This window comes from Sebastes umbrosus, chromosome 8 (assembly GCF_015220745.1).
Source record: "Sebastes umbrosus isolate fSebUmb1 chromosome 8, fSebUmb1.pri, whole genome shotgun sequence".
NCBI classification, from domain to species: domain Eukaryota; kingdom Metazoa; phylum Chordata; class Actinopteri; order Perciformes; family Sebastidae; genus Sebastes; species Sebastes umbrosus.
The window spans coordinates 28,647,089-28,671,236 of NC_051276.1; the positions used below are offsets into that span (position 1 = coordinate 28,647,089).

At 39.0% G+C, this 24,148-nt stretch overlaps 2 protein-coding genes across 6 annotated transcripts; one reads left to right on the plus strand and one right to left on the minus strand.

Annotated features, from left to right (window-relative positions):
- Nucleotides 1-600: 600 nt before the first annotated feature.
- On the minus strand, nt 601-22,751 carry malt1 (MALT paracaspase 1). 3 transcript variants are annotated; one of them, XM_037778678.1, is made up of 18 exons: nt 22,622-22,751; nt 12,631-12,749; nt 11,733-11,899; nt 11,361-11,482; nt 10,079-10,226; nt 9,724-9,902; nt 9,519-9,615; nt 9,383-9,430; nt 8,101-8,124; nt 7,910-7,960; nt 5,755-5,958; nt 5,479-5,656; nt 4,608-4,679; nt 4,375-4,502; nt 3,616-3,765; nt 2,173-2,330; nt 1,845-1,970; nt 601-1,299 (listed from the first exon to the last, which is right to left on the minus strand). In XM_037778678.1, exons 3-18 carry the CDS (start codon nt 11,887-11,889, stop codon nt 811-813), a joined length of 2,331 nt encoding a protein of 776 aa, XP_037634606.1. In that variant the 5' UTR covers nt 11,890-11,899; nt 12,631-12,749; nt 22,622-22,751; the 3' UTR covers nt 601-810. The 3 variants fall into 3 exon arrangements, with proteins under 3 accessions (XP_037634606.1, XP_037634604.1, XP_037634605.1); XM_037778676.1 differs by lacking the exon at nt 22,622-22,751 and having other exon boundaries at nt 12,631-13,010; XM_037778677.1 differs by lacking the exons at nt 9,383-9,430; nt 22,622-22,751 and having other exon boundaries at nt 12,631-13,010.
- prlrb (prolactin receptor b) lies at nt 14,507-24,128 on the plus strand. 3 transcript variants are annotated; one of them, XM_037778679.1, is made up of 9 exons: nt 14,507-14,635; nt 17,442-17,530; nt 18,100-18,232; nt 19,733-19,902; nt 21,247-21,413; nt 21,550-21,691; nt 21,783-21,879; nt 21,973-22,042; nt 23,152-24,128. In XM_037778679.1, the coding sequence occupies exons 2-9, from the start codon at nt 17,470-17,472 to the stop codon at nt 23,785-23,787; spliced, it is 1,476 nt and encodes a 491-aa protein (XP_037634607.1). In that variant the 5' UTR covers nt 14,507-14,635; nt 17,442-17,469; the 3' UTR covers nt 23,788-24,128. The 3 variants fall into 3 exon arrangements, with proteins under 3 accessions (XP_037634607.1, XP_037634610.1, XP_037634608.1); XM_037778680.1 differs by having other exon boundaries at nt 14,517-14,635; nt 17,421-17,530; XM_037778682.1 differs by lacking the exon at nt 17,442-17,530.
- Nucleotides 24,129-24,148: the final 20 nt, after the last annotated feature.

Here is a 24,148-nt window from a genome sequence, read left to right on the forward strand (position 1 = left end):
TTATCTTCTTAATCTTAATGCCCCTTTCACTTGTGCACATTTGGCTCATATTTTCAAATAAAACTTTGTAAGAGGTACAATTTAGGGCTGGGCAATATATCGATATCATAATATGAGATGAGATATCGTCTTAGAAGTGTTGTCTTTTTCTGTTTTTTAAAGGCCGCATTACAGAACTTACCAGATTGTTCTAGTTGTTCCATTTACCCACTTCATGAGTCATTAGATCCACATTACTGATGATTAGTTATCAAAAATCTTGTGGGTAAATAATTTGTAAAAGCACCAATAGTGAACCTACAATATCGTTGCGATATCGAGGTATTTGGTCAAAAATATCGTGATATTGGGGCGACCTCTAGCTCACTTACACCTCTTCCTAACTGGATGCGATGCGAACAGGCGAACATCAAATTGTTTCAGTTTTCCCCAAATGAAGATGTCCTAACCTGCTCTGTGCGTCAGCGAACAGGCAAAGCAACCTGTTGTTGTTTGAAAAACGCTTGCCCTGGTCTGATCTTGACAATTACTATCCAGTATCTTTGCTTTTCTGTTTGCTAAACGTCAGAGAACCATTGGTAAATAAAAAATTAGTCTTTGTGGTGCAAATATGGCAGTTTACTGAAATACACTTTTTCATTCTTCTTTTACAAAACTCTTTAAAAGTTAGGTACAAAAGTCAGTATACAGCTTGTTGAGGCAACTAATGCTTATAACTGGAAGAATATAATATGCTAAAAAATCATATTAAAAGAGCAGCAGTTTTCCAGATATGTTGGACTTTTAAAGCTTTTCATGTGAGCAGCCGTTTCACTGCTGCTGAAGCTGCAGACTGTTGATGAACACAGTCTGCAGCTCGTTGATGTCGTCCGTGGTCTCTATGGGGATGCTGAACCTCCCCGGTGAGCTTGACAGTCCAGCAGCGGAGTCATACGTGGGTTCATAGCGATGTTCGCTGACGTTGTCGTAGTAGGAATCCCTGCAGCCTCCCACTGCACCCTGACGCTCATAGACATCCAGGTAGTGGTGTTGTGGTGACAGGCGGCTGTGGTCCTGGGCCTGGTGCGACCCGAGATGGAGGTGGAGGTGGTGTTCGGGCCCGGGGCTGTGGCAGGGGCTGTGGGACGGGCTGTGGGGCATATGGCAGGTCTGCAGGCAGCTGTTTCGCCGCATGGCCCGGTTCAGATCCAGTCGGGCGATCAGCGGCTTGCCGATGTTCACGCTTTTGGTCCAGTGGATGGATTCGTCATCCATGGCGGTGAAGGTGCCCTGAAGGCACACGGTGAAGACCAGCTCCTCCTGTTGCATGTTGGGTTAGAGGAGAATTAAGAAACACAATGTGATTTCTTTTTGTTTTTAACAAAATGCTTTCTAGGATGGACACGTGATCACAGAATAATAGACGTTCTCTGTTGAGTGAACACGGATAAAAGAATGAGAAGTAGATTATTGCCATCTAACTGTTCATATAAAATAGTTTTTAGCCAGGGTAGCAGTGTGGCTCTAGCCTTTCTGTCAGATTAAAATATCTCAACAACTTTTAAAAAAGCTGTGAAATGTCGTACAGATATTCATGGTGCCCAGAGGATGAATCCAACCGACTTTGGTGACCCCAGGTCTGTTGGATTAGCACCAAATTTGGTACTGACATTCATGTAACGATACTTTGTTTCATAAACAAACCTGCAACACAAATGTCACGGATGACTCTTCGTCTTGTTATTTAATCATAAGACAACTGGCTTCCTTCATAGGGAGAAAAGATTCTATAACCCTTATGCAATAGCTGTTTTTCCGCTTTTAAAAAGGTCAGGCTTTCACACAGTATTAAATGCCAAATTTACCCTGAGCTTCTGCAGTGAGCTGACTCTGGTGTAAAGGCAGTGCTGAGGCAGGTTGCTGGACAGAAGGTAGATCCCCGTCTCCTCTGGAGTCTCTCTGTTCATCTCTTTAGGATCCACATCGAGGTCCTGCAGTCAGGAAAAGAAGCAGATGGCATTGTACAGTATGCACAAACATATACGCACACACTCATGCATTTTGTGGCTGCTGGTCCCTCAAGTCTGAAGAGAAAAAGTGAATTCTAATCAATGTACCTACTGTACAAGGTTCCTGTAGGGAAATTGTTCCTGTCCCTTTCTTAAAAATCAGTGTTCATGACAACATGCTGACCTGTGAGAAGTCGGTGACGTGAGCCTGGCAGAGCGACATGTCCTCGGGCTTCTTAACGATGTGAGTGTAAATGACGAGCACGTTGGAGAACTCGGCAGCGAAGCCCAACTTGATCTGAGCACCGCAGTCAAAGTTGAGAACCATGCTCTCAGGAAGCTCTGGAATAACACGCGAAAAAACCAACATTTCAAGTTCTACACGTTTGAGTGAGTTTAAAAAACTGCAGCTGGTTTTCAGGCTCCATTCACAAGTTCTCATGTAGTGAGGAAACAAATGTCTTTTCTGTAACAGTGTCCTAAGGATTAACCTATATTCATTGATTTATCATAAGACACATCGACTTTATGTGTGTGTTTGTTTAAATTCAGTGTTTGCCTGTACATCCAGAAGCTTGTGGCTAAATGGTTTATATACTGTATATCTTTTTTTTAATAGCTCAGAAATAGTGAGTTTGAAATGGAAAAATAAAAAAGTATCTGAATCTTAAAATCTTAAACAGCAACGATTCTCAACCTGAGGGTCGGGATCCCCCAAGCAGCCTCGAGATAACTCATACTGCAGGAATATGAAAGAAAATAAAACAAAAATGTGTTTTTCTGACTTTTCTCAACATTTTCTTGTGAAATGCTGGATACTTTCACCAATACAGGTCTCTTAAAAATCCTTCAAACTAAATACGTCTTTGGTTGAACTGCTCATAACTCATGTCGACACTAAACTACCTGTGTTAAGAGCGTCACAAGTTGACATTACTTAACTTAATGGGGTCACAAGCCAAAAAGACTGGGAACCACTGTAATATAGGGAACAGTCCACTGGTAGTGTGGTCGTCTACCAGGTTGTAATAATTTAAGGCTGCAACTAATAATTAATTTCATTGTTGATTAATCTGTTGATTATTAAACGATTAGTTGTTTGGTCTATAAAATGTCAGAAAAGGGAGATGAAAAGCCCAAGATGATGTCCTCAAATGTCTCGTTTTGTCCACAACTCAAAGACATTCAGTTTAGAGGAGTAAAGAAACCAGAAAATATCCACATTTAAGAAGCTGGAATCAGAGAATTTTGTCTCAAACCGATTAATCGATTATCAAAAGAGTTGGCAATTAATTGAATAGTTGACAACTAATCAATTAATCGTTGCAGCTCTATAATAATCACAACAAAACTACCAGAGGAAACGTTATTTTCCTCGCTGGCTTCAATAAGCAAATATTTATCAGCTGTTGGAAGAGGTGATGATGTTGTCAATGGTTGTCTTTGGGAAGCCCCCCCATGTGTTCAGGTGTGTATAACAGAGTGATCGCTGTGTGTTTAATCTGCATCGACCAGAGTCAACATCTGACTGAGCGTGCAGCACTGAGCTGCAGGGAGCAAATGGGGGATTCCCAGCGCAGTGATAACAAGTGCTGAACAAATATTTAAGTCTGTGTTATAAACTCACCGTGAGCCTTCGCCCACTGGAGGCTGCGAGCGTGAACGAGGTCAACGCTGTCGCCGGGCTGGATGGGATCTGTCAGCGCTCTCCTCTCTGACAGACTGCTGCGGATCTCCAGGGCCTGCTTCCCCTTCGTAGCATCAAACTGACCCATGTCTGGAAACAAGAACGGACAAATCACATGTTCAACAACAGCATGGCTTGACTGTAACACCTCACAAAATATCATTTACGTGAGTTGAAACTGGGTCCAACCAGACAGGGAGCACTGTGAGGAGCACATAGAGACTCATATTATGTAAGTACGTTTAATTAACCCACCCTGAGCTATTATTAAAGACATATCCTGTCTGTATCCTAAACGTTATTAATAGTAAGTGCATCTTACAGCAACCTCAAGTCATTTTCCTTCATGAAAAGCACATTTAAAAGGAAACTCCATTAGCCCACAAGGAAGCTGATGCACCATATTGACATTAATAATGCAAGGCAAGCTACATTTAATTAACTTTAGTAGCCTTCTATTGAAACATGAACTGAAACACTTCCTGTGGGAAACACAGCATCTGTATAACAATAGACTTCATAACCAAACACTGCAAAATGGTATTTAAATTCTTCATGGTAATCACAAATTAATTTTAAGAAATCAAGATTACAGTAAATAATCATACTTTTACAGGTATGATATATATCATTCGTATTATTTATATCAATCTTTCTCTGTGGATGTTATTGTATATTGTGTTTCTGTTCCTGTCTCACCCTCAGCGACTCTGTCCAGCACCACGGTGATCTTCTCGTCATCCAGCAGCCGCTTCTTCAAAAACTTGACAAACACACCGTTGGTGAAGCCGCTGGAGCTCAGCTCGAAGGCCTCGGCGTCCTGGCACCTGAACAGCCAAAAAAAAGAATACAGCATTATATATATTCTTGTAAACTAAAAAAAAAAAGAGTATAAATTTAGTTTTGAGTGATAACTGATGGTTCAAACTTACGTAGCGTATCCAAAGACAATGTTGGCCGTAACCCTCAGGACGATGTTTGGAGCGCTGTCATCATGAATATTCCTGGAAAATGATTTTTAAAAAAAGATGGAAACCAAAGTGATAAATCCTGAACAGCCTTTTCCTTAAAGGTCCTGTCGTGGAATTATGCACAAAAATAATCTATATACATGACCTTTATTGTCATACCCGTCTCTCTCCCCTCACTTCTTTAATCTTACTTTATTTATCTGCCTACTTTCATCTATCTAATAAAGGCAAAAATGCCCCAAAAATATGTTGTTCAAATGATTTAAACAAAAGGATAAAAACACTACAGTGAATAAAAGGTTAACGTCATCTAGGTAACAAAACTGGAGCTCAAACGATTAATCGATTAATCATTTAGATGACGGACAGCAAATGAATAAGCTAATTGTTTAAGAAAGATTGACAACAGTTTTGTTCCACCCTCTCAAATATTGGATATAATTTGTTGGTTGAACCCCTATAAAACCCCTTAACACTACAGAAAACTAAAGGTTTCAACAAAAAATAAGCTTTAAATGTATAAAATCTCCACATTCCCTTGAAGAACAGGGAAATTACTTTGACAAATACACTCCTGTCTTTATTCCTGCTGTACTACTCGCTCTAAAACATTCTTATATTGAAGAAAAACGTTGTTACTCAGTTTTTACCCTTGCTTGCAGTAGTAATATTAATATTTAGTAAGATTTTGGGAGCAGTGCGGATCAGAACCTTACACTCTCTACTCATGGTTGCTTTAATGTTGGTGATACACAGTAGTAATTATACCTACATGTATTCTTAGCTGCTCTATATACGAGCAAACTTATAAAGGACTGACCCACTGACTCACCTCTTCCTGCACATGTCCAGCAGGAAAACATTGAGGCCCGTCTCCTTCTCCTGCATCAGTTTAAGGATGCTCTGCACACATAGACAGTTGGCCGACCGGTACGGGTTTGGTGCGTCTACCGGCACCATGAAACTGTTCCCGTAGTTCTCATATCCGTGACCAGCGTAGTACAGCAGACCTAAAGAGGGAAGTGTGTATTTCAATCAACTAAAACACATTTCATGTCATGTTTTGGTTGTCTAGAACCATCCAGAGGTATGTATAAACCCAACGTACCATAGACTCCCTTGTGAAGCAGCAACAGGAACTCGTCGACGGCGTTTCTCATCTCCGACTCGGTGAGGTCCAGCAGTGAAACCACCTGGAAGTTCAGCTGCCGCAGGAGGTTGGTGAGGTCGTACACGTCCACCATGGGAGCTTTGAGCTGCGGGTGGTTCTGGTAAGACAGGTTGCCGATCAGCAGCGCCACTTTGTCAGTCGCTGTGAGGGAGACATGGGGACACTGTTACACTATGGGAGGGAAAACAACTCATATGCATCAATGAGACGTCTTTTAGAACTGACAAGTGAACCGGAAATTTAAAATAACTCTCAGGATGGTACTGTGATAGTGGTCAAGTCCAGTCAGCTGCAAAGTGTACTAATCCAAGTGTCCTTATCAATATTCTTGCTCTAATACAGTGATCCTCAATGACTTTTTTTTTTAGTAAATTTTTTATTGACAAATAAAAAGTACGGAGTACTTTTTCATTTTAAGAACCTCAGTGCAAAATGAACTAAACAGTTTTACGTGAAATTATAAAGACAAAATAAATAAATATAGGCCTAGCCAATATTACAATAGAAAAGACAGAGAAATATGATATTGTTTGACGATATATATTGTAATATTGCCCAGCCCTTTGGGCAAACTATGTAATAATGACACTGCTTTTTTCTTGTTGTTTATTGGCTTGTCTGCGATAAAATAATATCATAATAGTGCCTTGTTTGTTTTTGCTGCAGCTGTCGGGGGTATTGAACCAACTTTACTTTTCAGTTAGTGTTGGTGAGGATTTTCTCGTGAATACTGAGTTTGTTTAGATTTTTCTGCCCGCCACAATAACCCATCTCAATATGGATTTGTGCCAACTTAGTACATGTTTTTGAAGTGTTTTTTTTTGTGTTACTTTCACTCTATATCCTATTTTTTATGACATACATACTATATAATATCGATACAGATCTGTTACTGAACTTTACTCCAGCGACTCAGGTAGCGGGAACACAAATCACAATTACAAAGAAATTCAGGCAGGAAGCGTGTCATAATTCTTTGAATGCCAAACACAGTGATTATTTATAGCTGTTTGATGTCATGTCACCGGTCTGAGTCAGAGAGACGTTGATTGAACTCTGGCGGTATTTTTAGCGGTATAATTCTCTGGTGTTGTTGAACTAAAGTGTTATTTTGTCCACCTTTGTAGTTGCTGACATCAAGTTTCACATCATTATTTTGGTGTTTGTGAGAGACGAAGTGACGGCTGACGGGACAAAGATCCTGATCGTATCAGATATAACAGCAACACGGTTGACATATATTAGAGCAGGGGTGCACACACTTTTTCAGCATGCGAGCTACTTATAAAATGACCAAGTCAAAATGATCTACCTACTATAAAAATGCAAAACATATATTTATTTATAAATATATTGAGTATTCTTTATATGTACAATATATGTTGGTGTACCTTGCATAACTGCATGAACCCATATTGTACAATATAACTCTGTACATTTTTTGTCATTACCTTACTCTGATGACTTGCACTGAATGGAATCAGCCAGGGATGCATAGTCCGGACAGTAGCTGCTGATAGCCAGCCTCAAGCACACTTCCAAATGATCATCAGTCAAGGTGGAACGGTATTTGGACTTAATAATCTTCATGTGGGAAAAGGCTGACTCGCATAAATAAGTGGAGCCGAATAATGCAGTGAAGGAGGTAGCACATTTCCTCATGTTGAGGTACTTTTCCTCTGTGAGGAAGTTCCAGAACTGTCCATGAACCCTGGACTTAAGCTGAATGTCAGCTTGTAGTGTCAAAATGTCATCCTCCACTCCAGATGAGTTCAGGTGAAACAGTGTTGCAATTTTTGATGCAAGTGAATCAGCCTCAGCATCTTCCCGAAAAGGGTAGCACATGAATGTAGCGACTGGCTCCAGTAAAACAAAGTCTTGAAAGCGTCTGTCAAACTCTGACAGACAGTTCTCAATCTGCTCTGATAAGCTGACGTCTATTTTTTAATTTTTTTTTTTTTTTTTTAATGCCATGCGATCTACCCACACTACCTTTGCGATCGACCCCTGTATTAGAGGAACTGTCACTCAAATACAGCAGAGAACATGATTTACACTTTTTGCATAAATAAATGTGTTGACAGACACTCACCATAAAGTTGTTCAGGAATACTATTCAGAAACAAATCACTGGATCCTAAAACTGCAAAGTCACAATAAAAGGATCAAATTCAAAAATATAAATTTAATAAATAAATTCAAAATAAATAAATAAATAAATAAATAAATTCAAAATATATGTTTGAATAAGTAGAAATACTTAATGATTATGATTGCTCTTACCTCCCCCAATGGCGTAAACGTCATCTAGGAACCAAAAATACGAAAACATTACCATCATATAAGCTGAGCATGTTTACGTCGGTGTTGGAAAAATATTTTATTGATTCGGGAAAAGATTATTAGTCAAAGAAGAGAAGTCTTACAGTCAATCGTCATGCACTCAAATCAACTAATTGTTATATTAAATATGGAGATTATTTGGTGTTATTCTGTGGTTTTCTTTTTATCAACGAATCCCATGAATTCAACAAAACCAACAGTCCGTGTCTAAATGCTGTCCAGCTTCCCACAAGTTTCACACTAGTTCCTTCTGAACACATTCAACTTCAGGTCACTAATATATGGTTTCATTTTTGAAAAAGTCTCAGTAATTTCCTAAAACAGCTGGGCACTGTTGTTTTTAATCAAACGTTACTCAAACAGAAATAACTGGTGCCTTTGTTGGGGGACTATTTTCAGCTGCGGATCAATTAACAGTAATGGTGCAACGGTTCAACAAGCCCAAGGTGTGGTTTGTGTTGCGGTTTTTGGGTCACGGTTATCAGTTCGATTTGTTTTGCACATTTGGGAGAAGAAAAATACCCATTACCAATATGTTTGAACTCCAAAATATGTAAATAGATGTAATGATTGATAGTAATGAATGATATTTCTATATTATATGAAGCCAAATCACTGATTTTATACATGGAATAAGGCAGTAAGGCTCCTCTATGTATCTGGCACCTCATCAAATAATTATCAGGCTTGTATTTAATAGTGGTGCAACGCCTCAACAAGCCCACGGTTTGGTTTGTACGTCATTGAACGGTTCGGTTTTGCATCCCTAAGACACATTTAGTGCTCTAGTGAGTGTTTACAGCAGTAGCAGGAGGATCATGTCACCCAATGCAACGGTGTGGATAAATAATGTGTATTTTATAGTTAATAGTAACACAGAAGAATAAACTATATCTGGTTTTCATACACAAACAGTACAACAGCATTATGTTAGTAGGATCAACTTGGTTTTGGTCTTTTCATGGGATTTGTTGACAAATAAGACAAAGACTTCCTTCAATGTACAATTGATTGAAAGTAATGACATCAGTCAAATCATAATTCATGCATGTCAAACCTGGAGATCAAACCCTGTGAGTCTTGTGCTTGTTAGTGTTCATGTGACAAGAATCCGGATCACGACCACCATGCAGTTACAGGAGTTATGATTAAACATTTGCATGCAGTTAATTGTTACGCTATTTCCATTTAATACACCGTTCACCAGCACTTTCAACTCTACCTTCAGAGCACTCCATTGCCACTGAAACCTGGACAGATATCCTCGGTGCTTTCAGTCAAGAGCAGAGCAAATAATCACTCACACATAACGACAATGGACTGTAATCACAGTAACACAAAATATGGGTGTGACATACCGATTACCACGTCGACTTCATTGGTCCACATTCTCTCTGTGCTGCTGCTGATCTCACAGCGATACCTGCCGTGGTGATCCTGCATCGAGTGGGGGATCTGAAACGCAGAGCTTTTTATTAAGCCTTAGAAAAGTAAGATGCAGAAAATAGCCTCCAAACAAGTAGAACTTTTGAAACAGTTGCATCATAAATCTTCTCTCCTCACCATGAGTTTCCTCTTCGTGCCGTTGGGGACCGGGACTCCGTTTCTGTGCCACTGGTATCGGGGGATCGGCCGTCCCATTGCTCCACACTCCAGCTGCAGGTTTTCCCCAACATTTAGTCGCTGGGACTGAGGCTGGATCACCAACTTCAGCCGACCCTCTAAGGAAAGATAACTCTGCCCTGGTGGTGGACGGAGAGGAGACATCATTAGTATATCATCTACTACACTCTCATTGGGAAAAATAACTGGAGTTAGGAGTCACTAAATCAGAAATATGTTGTTTAAATGAAAAGAGAAAAACAACAGCAATGCATTTATAAACAGAGCTGCACACGGAACAGCTGCAGCATCTTACCGCCAGACACGGTGACGTTCAGGACGTCCACCTGAGCCCACTGGCTGAATTCAAAAGTGTCTCCACAGTTGACCCTGCAGATGTAAAAGCCAGCGTTCTTCAATTGGACCGGACTCATCACCAGGTCTGGAGAGAAGCTGTTTGCAACCTGAGGTGGTGAAAATGTGAATTACATTTACATTTAATATGCAAAGTGTAACATAAATACAGTCCAGAAGAGAAACAGCGGTCTCCAATCCGCAACGAACATGTGTACTATCGTTCAACATACTTTTGTGTGAATAAACAGTAGTATATATCTTTTCGGACGCACTGAGCAGTAATTTAAGTCGTCACCTTCCGAGTGCCTCTGTGCCGTGACGTGAGTATTGTGTGTGTTTTTTAAGTTACGTTAAGAGCCTGTTTAGACACCTGAAAAACTCGATTGATCTATAGGCTATTATGGTTCCTTTCTGACGCCTCAGTGGACAAGATGAATGTCTGAAAAGGAATGAAATGTTTGCACAGGGTGATTCAATGCAGAACCAACAGTATGCTAGTCACAGTATGTCACCACACATTCCTTCGGCTATCGGGTTATTAAACTCAGACAGTAGTCATTTCACTTTTAATGACAGTTCCCTTACATGACAATCATATAACAATGTCTATTTATTACCTATTTGTTTATCTATTTATTGCTATTTATTATATTTTATTAACTTATCTGCTGTCCTTTACGGACCTCTGTTTGTCAGTTTTACTGATCTGTGCCTAACAGATATAGATAGACATAACATTTTGGATGTTTGTCTGGATGTTGTCTGTGTGTGTTTGTGATAGGGTAAGCTGTGAATTGAGTTGCCCTTGAGTTGTCTAAATCTGAATCTGAATCCATTATTGACTGATAAAGACATGATATAGACATATTTCTCAATCTGTGAATCTGCCAGTGTTTGTGTTTAGGGCTTCTGAGTCCGGAAAATGGAGAAGCAGTGAAGATCAAAAGATTACAAGCTCAGACCTGTTAAAGATGACACATTTAACTAACTACAGTTTGTTTTACCTGTAAATTTCCTTCAAGTCATGAAGCAGCACTGTTTTAGTGAGTAAATATAAGGGATACGGATGCACAGTGATACAACTTTAAGGCAAAAATACTTGACAAAAGTATGAAGAATGCATCTCACATCAGCATGAACACAACAAAGAAACAAACACAGCAGTAACAAAGAGGTTTTTATCACAAACAACTTCCTTTAAAGCAGTAAGGGTGTGGATGGGAAGAGGTCAAATAGCTCACCTCGTCCTTGCTCTTGAACCACTGGTACTGTACTGGAGATTTGCCCACAGCGTGGCAGCTCAGGCGAAGGTTGTGGCCGGATATAAGAGCCACCGACTGGGGCTGAATGAGGATCTGCAGGGCTGGACATGTAGGAGATTTGCACTTTGAATTCACTAATAATACAAGTCTGGAGTAAATACATACGGATGTTTCCGCTTTCAAAACCTTTAAATTTAATTCTGCGTGAATGACAACATACTGTAAGCGTCAACACCATGAAGTGAGTCATGAATTCCCTTTTAAGCTAAAAATACAACACACAGGACAAAGATCAGCCTACTTTGAATACCTGCAAACATGCAAACAAGCCTGGAGGCTTTTTTACTGTACCTGATGGCTTCAGGCACTGCAGGGCCTCCGAGTTTCCCAGAGTTTGGAGGTAGTCGAGCAGGTGACCCGCGGTGCAGCCTCGATCTCCCATCAGCCTCAGCAGCATGCGGCTCGGGCTTCCTTCCAGATCCAACACCCTCAGAGAGCACATCTCCATGTCGTCTGAGCTGGAGAACCATGCAGGAGGTCGACAGCAGCACGTCATATTTCAGATATCCAGGTAGCTTTGACATTATCATATTATCATCTAGATACTGTTTAATTGCTGCTCAGCTCTTGCCAATAACTATATGTTTATGTGTGATTATCTTTTGTGAAGTTGCATGTCTAGATGTGTATCTTCCTGTAAATTTACATAAATATATTGAAAGCTACTGATGACCTGAGGCTAATTCCTTGTAGGATTATGATATATATATATCATAATCCCATATATATTATATTTATATATATATATATATATTATACTCACAAGTAGGAGTATTTTTATAATATTTATATATATATATAAATATAATAACATACTCTTATATACTGTTATAATATATAGATATACATATATATATATATATATATACATATCTATATATTATAACATACTCCTACTTGTGAGTATATCATTTATTAAATTTTCAAGGCTGCAAACACAATCCAGCACCATACAAAGCAAAACTTGCACTATTAAGTACAGTTATTACTGGACACTTCAATTCTAAAATGTACATTTTATTCAATGCATATTATAGATTATGATCTTAGTGCTTGTGCCAGGATCTACCTATAAGCATTTCACATGTCATAACATAAAACAGCCCAGTTCTGGGTGTCAGACTCACTATAAGACTGTTATAACAACAATATCATTGTGATTTTATATAGTTTACAGCCTTCATCCTACCTGACTTTAAAGCGTCTGTCATTGCCGACTATGTCTCCTAGTTTCCTCCATCCTTTATTGATGGATTTGTCCAGAACCTCACAGAGCTTCTTCACCTGCGGCTCCTTCAACAGGTTGATCTTCGTGGACCGGTCCAAAGAGTCCGACATGGCGGCCGGAAAGAAGAGATTAATGTACCATGAACAGACTGGAGACACTGGTGGTTACACCTGACAACACTGCACTTCAAGACAATAAGTCTACTTCCTGGAAGAAGTGGCAGAAGTGATAGAGACACACCTACTAAACGCTGTCTTGGGTTTCCCCACGTAGCTGCAGGCTGCCGCTGCCAAAGAGTGTGTATCAGCGTCAAGATGAGTCACCGCGAGTGAACGGTTTTTTTTTTTTGTAATACGAATTGTACACTTATTTAATAGTATTTCGCTGCTTAAATGAACAGTGTGTAGCATTTACGGAGGAAGAAATGAAATAAAATATTAATACGTATGTTTTCTTTAGTGTATAAACTTGAAAATAAAGAATCGTTGTGTTTTTTTTACCTTAGAATGAGACGTTTATATGACTACACACACGAAGCGAATCATCTGCTCTAGTTCGGGCTATTCGCGTTTTCGCGTCGGCCACCGTACCGTCTGGAGCCGCAAAGCATTTAAGCATTGTGATGAATGTAACACAGATTATAGTCTAAGTGTATAGTTTATAAATCTAATGCAGTGAGGGCCAAAGAGACAATGTACGATGGCGTATTAGGGCCACATTGAGGGAAAAAACATCTGAGATTTACAGAATAAAGTCAGAATATTACGAAATAAAAAGTCGTAATATTGCGAGATTAAAGTATTTTTTTCTCTTAAAGTTAAGACTTTATTCTTGAAATATTACAACTTTTTTCTCATAAAATTACGACTTTATTCTCGTAATATTACAACTTTTTTCTCGTAAAATTATGACTTTTTTTCTCGTAAAATTACGACTTTGTTCATGTAATATTAAGATTGTTTTTCTCGTAAAATTACAACTTTATTCTCGTAATATTACAACTTTTTTCTCATAAAATTATGACTTTATTCTCGAAATATTACGACTTTTTTTCTCGTAAAATTACAACTTTTTTTCTCATAAAATTACGACTTTGTTCATGTAATATTACGACTGTTTTTCTCGTAAAATTACGACTTTGTTCATGTAATATTACGACTGTTTTTCTCGTAAAATTACGACTTTGTTCATGTAATATTACGACTGTTTTTCTCGTAAAATTACAACTTTATTCTTGTAATATTCCGACTTTTTTTCGTAAAATTACAACTTTGTTTCTGTAATATTACAACTTTTTTTCTCATAAAATTACGACTTTATTCTCGTAATATTACAACTTTTTTCTCATAAAATTATGACTTTATTCTCGTAATATTACGACTTTTTTTCTCGTAAAATTATGACTTTTTTTCTCATAAAATTATGACTTTATTCTCGAAATATTACGACTTTTTTTCTCGTAAAATTACAACTTTTTTTCTCATAAAATTACGACTTTATTCTTGTAATATTACGACTGTTTTTCTCGTAAAATTACGACTTTATTCTCGTAATATTACGACTCTGTCCTTGAAATCTCAGATTTTTTTTTCTTCAATGTGGCCCTAACACTCTGTCGTTATCAATATAGCAACATATTGTCATGCGTGTTTCATTATCATATTTTAAGTAAGTCCAAAATGGCGGCAGCGGCTGTTGTCAAAAAAAGACCGGAGTTTCGCCTCTTTGCTTCTCTCTGACTCTTTGACGTCACTCAGGTAGGCAAGATCATGACGTCACAACCCCTCCCCTTCATGACCCAGAGGACACCTCTCGTCCTCACATCACATCAGACCGTGTCGGACACAGGTGTGAAGAGACTGTCTGTGGTCATATGATGACTGAAGAAGAGGGCTACTTCTCCTCTGTCGTTGTGTCAACATCAGTTTGACTAAATGTAGCGAAGGTCGACACCTGTCCTGAATAGGTGAGAGAACACCTGAGCTGTAATAATCTTTATTTGTGTCACATACTTTCACTTCTTTTTTTACTGTTGGCATAAATGCATTTGAAAGTAGTCTAGCTTAGATATGTTTAGCAATTTGTAATGGCGTTTTTGTTTGAGTTTTATTGTGTGTGCTCGCAGGTAAGTCTGCAGGTAGGTCTGCAGGTAGGTCTGCAGGGGGGTAGACACTGCATGAACACATTAGGCTTACTACCCCCTTGAGTAATTTAGCCTATAATAATGCTCAGTTTATGTTAAAAGGGGTGTAAAGTCGTATTGTAACCACATTCTCTGTGGCCATATGATGAAAAATTGGATTATAGTGTAATGTTTTATTATTTTGTCCACCATAACAAGAACAAAATTAATAGAAACCTATTTGTTTAATTATTAAAGGAAATTATTATAGGCATCAGTTGCTTTTCTGCTGATCATTTAATCGAATATGATACTGTTATAAAATTTCATAATCTCTGTGGTATGTTGTGTACTCGCCCAATTGCAGTAACATATTAAATGGTATACAGCAGGGAATAATACTACTAACATAATGGTACAGAATTTCAGCATGTCTTATAATAAACAGGATATTTCTTTTTCTGTTTTGGTGTAAATCATAATAATGTAGGATTTGCAGCTTGTTTTCTAAGAGATTGTATTATATTGACTCACTCACTACAAATGAAAGATAATGATTTCTCTTACAGTATTACATTTAAAGTTTATTCAGCTCTAGCCGTTTAGATATGTCTAGTTCATTATAAGAATGGCTGTGAGGTATAGGTTTCAATGAGAATAAAAAATGTCATCAGCAAATAACATTTTAAATAATATTATAGTACATATGAAAATCCCAGACGCTGCTTACGCTGAGTGTAAAGCTGATTATTTAGCTTTGGGTATTATTTCAGAACATCTAGTTCTGCTTGTCTTCCGTCAGAATTGAAACATAATCCTCATCCAGATCCCGCCTTGCTCAAGCGATCCTGTTAAAACTTGTCTGTGCATGAAACTGAGCTTGTTGTCACTGTAAAAAAATAATCTGTGAAAAAGTTTATCCTCCTTTGTGGCATCCTGTAAATTACAGGCTGGAGGAAACATTCCCACACCACTTCAGGTGATTAATTGCATAAAGCATTTTGAATGAATTATATTCAGTCATAAATCTTCATTAGCGTTTGATGAAGTATTTATCCCTGAACTGAAAATTCAAGATTTGTTTTTACAGATTTTACACAAGAGCCTAATCCTTTTCACAGTTTCTTTTTGAAACCAGCCTCACCTTTGATCTGTCTTTGTTAACTTATAACTCTTTTTGGGTAATGTTGCACTGTTCCCTTCTTAAACAAAAAGGTGTTGCTGTCAAATTATAACTTTCATGTTAATTCTCACACTTTTATTTTATAATATATTTTATTTATTTTATTTATTTAAAAAGGATCCCCATTAGCTGATACCAATAGCACCAGCTAGTCTTCCTGGGGTCCGAAATCATGTACATTAATTTATCACATACATACTATATACAGCATCACATTTGTGTTACACTAATAACACTCAAATTTTCAAACATATATAAATTTCAAATTTCAAATTCATACACAAATCTTCCACAATTTTTTTTTTTTTTGTTTAGCCTCAAGGCCCATCATCAGGGAAAAAGGAACAAAGAAAACCATACATGACCAACACTGGACTATCGATCAGCTGTTTAAGTAATGTATTCGGAGATGGTATTTGAATGTGGATTTGTTAGAGGATTGACGGATGTGAAGAGGGCAGCTATTCCAGTGAGTGATGGCGCGGTAAATGACCGTCTTTTTTAAGGCATTAGATTTTGGGTGAGGTAACATGATTTGGCCATCACCTGCTGTTCTAGTGAAATGACTGTGAACGTCCCTGCATCTGGTAATTTGACTGTATAAAAACTCGGGTTTAGTAGAATAAATGCTGTTACTAAAGAATGTCGCTGTGCTTAAGGCAAGTCTTTTCTCTACTGGTAACCATGACAGTTTATGATGCATGCTGTCTGTGTTCGTTCTCATGGGGCAGTGTAACACAAGTCTTGCAGCTCTGTTTTGTGCAATTTGTAGTTTCCGCAGTATGCTTTTCGGTGCAGAAGACCATACAGGTGAGCAATAGTCCAGGTGGCTTAAACTTAAAGATTTAACTACTTGTCCCAGAACGTGTGCTGGAACATACGGAAGGCATTTTTTTGCCATGGAGATACCATTTCCCATTTTCCTGACAATTGTTTCTATGTGCTCGACCCATGACAGTTGATTGTCTATGGTTAGTCCCAGTAATGTGACCTTATCCACCTGCTGTATAGGTTCACTGTCCAAGTAGAGATTCATTGTGGGCATAGATGACAGCTTATGACTAGATCCAAAAATAATGGATTTGGTTTTTGAGATATTTAGTACCAACTTATTTTGTTTTATCCAATCGTAGACCAAGTTTAGGTCTGAAGATAGAACTTGGTCTAGTTCGCCGCTTGTATTTGCTGCGTAATACAGTGTGGAATCATCGGCGTACATTTGTATACTGGCTTTATGCAATACAGATGGCAAGTCATTTGTGAAGATGGAGTACAGGAGAGGTCCATAATATATGATGTCTCATCAGCCCGTATGTGTGGGCTACAACATGTACAAACAATCACTGGTTATGCTTGTTATTTTCCCTTCATATCTCCTTGTTTTATGTCAAAACAAGACACGCAGCCAAGCCACGGGTTTCTCTCACCTTGTTAACCACAAGCTAGTGATGTTACTTCCTTTTTCAGGGCACACGGTGTGACAGTTTGTCCCAGGATGAGGAGAGATCTCTGGGTGGCACTGCTCTTGCTGCTGTCTGCAGCTGTAGAGTCTAACAGTAAGTTGACAGGCTTGAATCATGACTTGAATCATGACATTATCTATAGCTTATAACAACATGTTGTTTAACGGGTCAGTCCGCTAAAATACCCCCCAAAAATTCACTTATATCTAGTGATAGTTTTGGTTTTATTTGTCTAGGTTTGAAGATCTGCCTCTGAGATTTCTACAGTGCTCACAGCATTGAAAAATTATATTTACACCACCGAAAATTATTTTTGTTTTCTTTGAGCATAGGAGCTGATACTAAAAGAAAAGAAATAAAATAATTTTAACTAACTGAAAACTGTTCACAACATCTTCTGTAGACTATTCAGGTTACCCGGAAAATTAATTATGGAAAATCCCTGAAATCTTAGATACACCTATTTCAAAACCTTGGCAAATACAACCAAAACCATCTATTTAGCATTACTATATACCGTTAAAGGGAAGTGAGAAGATATTTTATGTAATTTGGGTGAACCAGCTCTTTAACTTGTCATTTAAATCATGATCTATTTTTATTACATTAGTGCTAAATTTGGAAATTAGGAGCTGATGTTTGTTGGTCACATGTGTTGCCAGGCATGTCTCCACCAGGGAAACCAGTCCTGCTCAGCTGCAGGTCCCCTGAGAAGGAGACGTTCACCTGCTGGTGGGAGCCGGGCTCTGACGGAGGGCTGCCCACCGCACATCACCTGTATTACGAGAGAGAAAGGTCAGTCCAATCACTAACTTTTGTTTCAGTTTAATTTTTTTTTTGCATTTTGCCTTTATTCAACAGGTCACGGTAGAGATACAGGAAAGGTGAGTGAGAGAGAGAGGGGAATGACGCACAACAAACAATCAAACCAGGGTTTCAGTCACAGTATGTTGTATGTGTCTAAACCACCAGATGCCCCATTAAGATCTCAAGAGTTTATCACCCACACTGAGAGCAAGTGAAAGCGAGTGGAAAAATACTGGCTCTCTTATTCACACACTTGTTCTCAGTCATCTGAACACAAATCTTTGTTGCTGTGCAAGTAAACCTGCAGACTTGAAACGCTTCACCTGTGTGACCCTCACTTGTCCTGGCCTGGGGGAAAATGCCAAAACTGAGTTGCCAAAGTTTAAGACTTTTCAAGGATCGCAGCGTCAGATGGTTCGTCCACCACTTTGGTCCAGTCCGAAATATCTCGACAACTACTGGATGTTTTCGCCGGACATTCAAGCTCCCCAGAGGATGAATCCTAACTATTCCTGATCACTGATGTTTACTCATACTTTGGTTTTTGCCAAAATACCTGCAAAACTAATGACATTCCCATCTGCCTCAGTTATAGCTTGTGTTTAGTCCTAATCATCAGCATGTTAGCAGGCTGATGTTAGCATTTATTTGTGTCTGAGTACAGCCTCACAGAACCATAATACAAAAAAAAAATGTTTAATTGAATTTGGATGATTAGATGCTTCTGTATGGACAAAATTCTTCAGAAAATCTGATGATGACATTTGGGATCATACGTGCCTTTAAATGAAACTCGTGAGCTCGTGTTTACATCATGGGAAGTTGTGTACACAATATGCTTGGCGTTTAAGTGGTTAAGTCGTGAGAACACCGCTGCTAAGCAACGGCAATATTAACGTTACTGTCGGCGTCTAGAAGCCACAGAGACTAACAATTAAGCAAGCCAGCAAGCGGGTAAAATAATGAAGTAAATGCAGAGGCATAATGACAGAGAAAAAAAAATAAGGTTGTTGGGAATATCAGCATTTTCCTCAGACCTATTATAAAATTATGAAGAAAAACAATATATGACTAAAATTAAAATATATTCACTTATAATGCACTGAAATATTAACTTCCATGGCCTCCGCCATTTCTGACAACATCAACAAACACGTCACAACTTATGAACTCTAAGCTTACAAAAACTTTCCACATATGATGTTGTGAATACAACAAGAGGGGCGTTCATATGGACTCTTCTCGTGAACCCGGTAAACACGACCCCATTTGAAGGCACCACATGTTGCAGTGGTCAGTGAGGAAACTATGTGGACATCACACACTGGACTCTTATCTGATTGTTAGTCAAGCCCTGTACGTCTTTATTGAATGTCAACATGTATTTATTGCCCACAGCACAGTTTTACAATGCTGATGTCGTTTACATACAGAATGCCCTGAGCAGTGTCAGGAGGTCAGTACAGGTCTTGTTTTGTCCACATACAGATTGGAGGGAACGCACGAGTGTCCGGACTATCGGTCGGCGGGGAGGAACTCCTGTTTCTTTGACAAGAACCACACCTCCATCTGGGTCGACTACTGCCTGACAGTGGTGGCCTCCAACGCCCTCGGGAATGCCACGTCAGACCCCTTAAAGATGGACGTGATGGAAATCGGTAAGTTTTGTTACTGTCCCCCCCAAAAAAGCGGATTTAATAATAGCGAAGAATAATAATAACTCAACAGTGTTGTTGTGTCACACTGGGAGTGACACACGTTGAACTATTGACAACCTCTCAATCTGTGTATTCATTAGAGTAGAAGACAGCAGATAATTATCTGTATTGATCCAGCTAATGATTGGCACAGGTTTATTGGCCATGCAGGCTTCTTGAGCTCAGTAAGGAATGGAAAAGTACTCCGTGGCGGACACGAGGCAAATGAAACCCTGAGCAGAATGAGGAGGAACTGGTTTGTACCCGGTGTTTAACTTGTGTACAGTCTCCGATCAAATTTCACGGCTTTTGTTTTGGTTATGTAGGCATTTGTGCGTGTGACCTCCATGCACTGTACTTACAATATACAGTATGTAAGGAGAGTCCTGTCCCATGTAAGAAAATAGTAACTCCACTGCAATAGGTTTTGTCTAATCTAAACTTACTTATTTCCACCTCTTGTAACCCTGTAAAGACACATAAGCCCCCATGGAAATGTTGGTCTGTTGTTCGTTCCAGACTGAAATATCCCAACAACTATTGAATGGATTGACATGAATTTGACATTCATGATCCCCAGATATGAATCATTATGACTTTGGTGATCCCCTGACCTTTCCTCTAGCAACACCGACAAGTCAGTTTTCACTTATCCACTGAAATATCTCAACAAATATTGGATTAATTGCTATAAAATTTGGTACACACATAATATTCCCTCAGGAGGAATTTAATCACTTCGGTGACCCCCTGACTTTTCTGCTGTTGCCAACATCAGGTCAACGTTTTAATTTTGTTTATGACCAGATACCTGCAAAATTACTAAATTGACATTCCCATCAGCCTCAGCAATACTTTGTTTTTAGTGCTAATTAACAAATGTTAGCATGCTAATATGCTAAACAAAGATGTAGGTCTGTAACTAATTATTATTTTCGTTGCTGATTATTTTCTCGATTAATCAATTAGTTGTCTGGTCTATAAAATGTCAGAAAATGTTGATCAGTGTTTCCCAAAGCCCAAGACGACGTCCTCAAATATCTTGTTTTGTCCAAAGATATTCAGTTTACTGTCATAGAGGAGTAAAGAAACTAGAAAATATTCACATTTAAGAAGCTGGAATTAGAGAATTTTAACTGGTTTTTTTTTCTTTATTAAAAAATTACTCAAACTATTGATTGATTATATCATTGCAGCTCTACAAAGATGGTGAACATGATCAAAATTATACCTGCATAACATCAGAATGTTAGCATTGCCATTGTGAGCATATTATGAATCTTGTTCGGTCTCTGGGCTCGATAGTGAAGCCCAACGCTGCTGAAAATGTAACGCTGCTGGTGGAGGAGAGAGAGGACAGTCCATGTCTCCATGTCAGATGGGAGCCTCCCTCTAACACGGACACCAAGTCTGGCTGGGTCACCATTAAATATGAACTAAGAGTCCGACAAGATAACAGCAACAAGTGGAAGGTGAGTTGTAAATGTAAAAAAACAACAACTGTGCAATCATTTGCTCATACACTGTATTTGCATCTACTGTTTGACACAAATGTGATTTTAATCTGGTACAAGGTCAAAGTGGTGATTCATATTTATTTTCCTCTAGGAGTACACGTCAGGTACACAGACTCATTTCAGCCTGTACAGCGTCAGTCCTGGGGTGGTGTACACGGTGCAGGTTCGCTGCAGACTAGACCACAGCTCCTGGAGCGAGTGGAGCAACACTACCTGTGTGAAAATCCCTAACTGTAAGTCGCAGATGCTGAAAACCTTGGGCTTTATGGTGAGGTAGCAACCGTTACAAGTATTAATTATCACTGAAAATGCTTCTTTTTTTAGATCTTCAGAATGAGATTCCATTTTGGATATTGGTTTCTATCCTCTCTGCAATTCCTTGTATAACAGCAGTGTGCATCTTGGTCATGAAGAGGAAATTGTATGTATCTCCTGCTAAAAAGATTTAAATATAACTCTTTATATAAAGTCAAGATGATGAGGATAATTTGACTGACTTTCTTTTGTTCCCCAGTGTGAAGCACTTTGTTCTGCCTCCTGTTCCTGGTCCAAAGATAAGAGGAGTTGATGCTCAACTTCTCAAGGTAACACTGACTCTGCATTGTATTCCCAACACACGCAGAAAGTTGCTTTGGTGAGGTCATCATTTACTGCATTGAAGGATAACTTTGGTATTTTTCAACCTGGAACTTATTTTCCCATGTTTTTGTGATTAAGTGACTAATAGGTCGAAGAAAATGAATTATACGGACATCACGTATATATCATATCAATTATATCGATAAAAATCCTGCTTGGATCTTCGTCAGATCAAAGTGTTTGTAAAGTGGAAGAATATGGATATGGGTGTGGTTTCCACTTTTTTCAAACACTTTGACTTGACGAAGATCCAAGCAGGATCGAAACATAGTCAATAAAATATATAGTGGCATGGAGTAGTGTGCAGGGGTTACCTTTTTCATAAGTGACTAATAGGGTCAAACATTTTTGAAATTGGTCCAGTATTGAAGGAGTGCAGTATAGACGGCAGCCGCTAAACGGGCTTTAATGTATATCAGTTTATGTCCCCTAAAAGTGCTCGTCTTTGCCACTGACAGGCTCAGATTGTTATTATAAATGTCTGACACGATTATGGAAAGAACCGTAGAGAGAAATTTTCCTACCTTTCGCTTGATCTGGTCTGTTTGTTATTGTTTGTCTCGCTCAGAGAAGCCTCGCTCTTAAATCATGCGTCGTATCCACATTGTGGAAATCAGCCAAATATTCAGCCATGACATTGAAAATCTTTTAGATAACACTAAGCTACCCTTTCTGTACTCCAACACAACAAACTCTGACAACACCAGCACTCCTTCCTCCAACTCTCACTCATGTTTCCACTGTCTTGTCTTCCGGCAACAAATCACATGACACAAAGACAAACGGAAAGCAAAAGGTAAGAAAAACGTTTTATTTCTCTGTAGGGTCCTTTCCATAATGTTGTCAGACACTTATAATAACAATCTGAGCCTGTCAGTGTCAAAAACAAGGGACACTTTTAGTGGACGTAAACTGACGGCTGCAACGTTTTCCTTCAATCCTGGACCAATTTCAAAAAGTGTTGTCTCTATTAGTCACTTAAACACAAAAACGTGAAAATAGGGTCCAGGTTGAAAAATACCAGCGTTGTCCTTTAACTCTAACTAACTTCCAGAGCGGGGGATCTGAAGACGTCGACAGTGCCCTGATCATCAACCAGAGCTTTCCTCCTGTTATGGCCTGGAAGGACCAGATGGAGGAGTACCTAATCGTGACTGAAAATTTCGATCCCTCCAATTCTCAAAAAAGGAAGAAAAGCCTGATTATTCCCAATGGCTTCCACTTAGAATCGGAAATCCATTGTAAGGAGTCAACTCTCTGCCAAAATGACTGGGAAAAGGCTGAGGAAAGAAAGAATGAAATAGAAAACCCCACCAAACCCTTCACAAACAGCGGTTATGTGGATATTCAGAGACACGTGGAAAACATACAGGGGGTGGCTGTGAAACAGGAGGACTACAGCAGAGAAAAAGACAGGAACGGTGACAATATTCTCATCCTCAAGACAGAGAACGTCCCATTTAAGAGCTGTGGAGAACAAGAGAACATACCAGAGGACTACAGCAGGGTGAAAGAGGTGGACAGTGACAACACGGTCTTCCTGCAGAAACAAAATGTTGACACATCCTGTAGAGAGAAGGGAAACCACTACACAGACTGTGCCCTTCAGAAGCCAAGAAAACCTCACGTGTGCACAGAGCTCATCAACAGCGGATATGTAGATACCGTCCCTGCGCTACATTTAATGTAGAGTTTTGTTTTATGTGTCCAGATACAAATGACTGATTTGTTATTATTATTTATTTGGTGATCCCCTGACCTTTTCCTCCATCATACCTAATAGTGCTTCCAAGATATACAAACTCTTGCTGATTTTCAGTCCTATTTGCCGTGCGAAGTTGCTGAGACGGGATGTTTTTTTCCAGTTCCAAGTCGTCTGCAAAGTCGAGATCTTCAAGTGTAGAAAAGAGCAACAACATGATGCCTTTGGGTTGGTCTTCAGTTGTTCTTCGCATCACCCAGTCTATGACCATGTTGAGCGCCACCAACCATACTTGCCAACCCTCCCGATTTCTCCGGGAGACTCCCATTTTTCATTGCCCTCTTGGTTT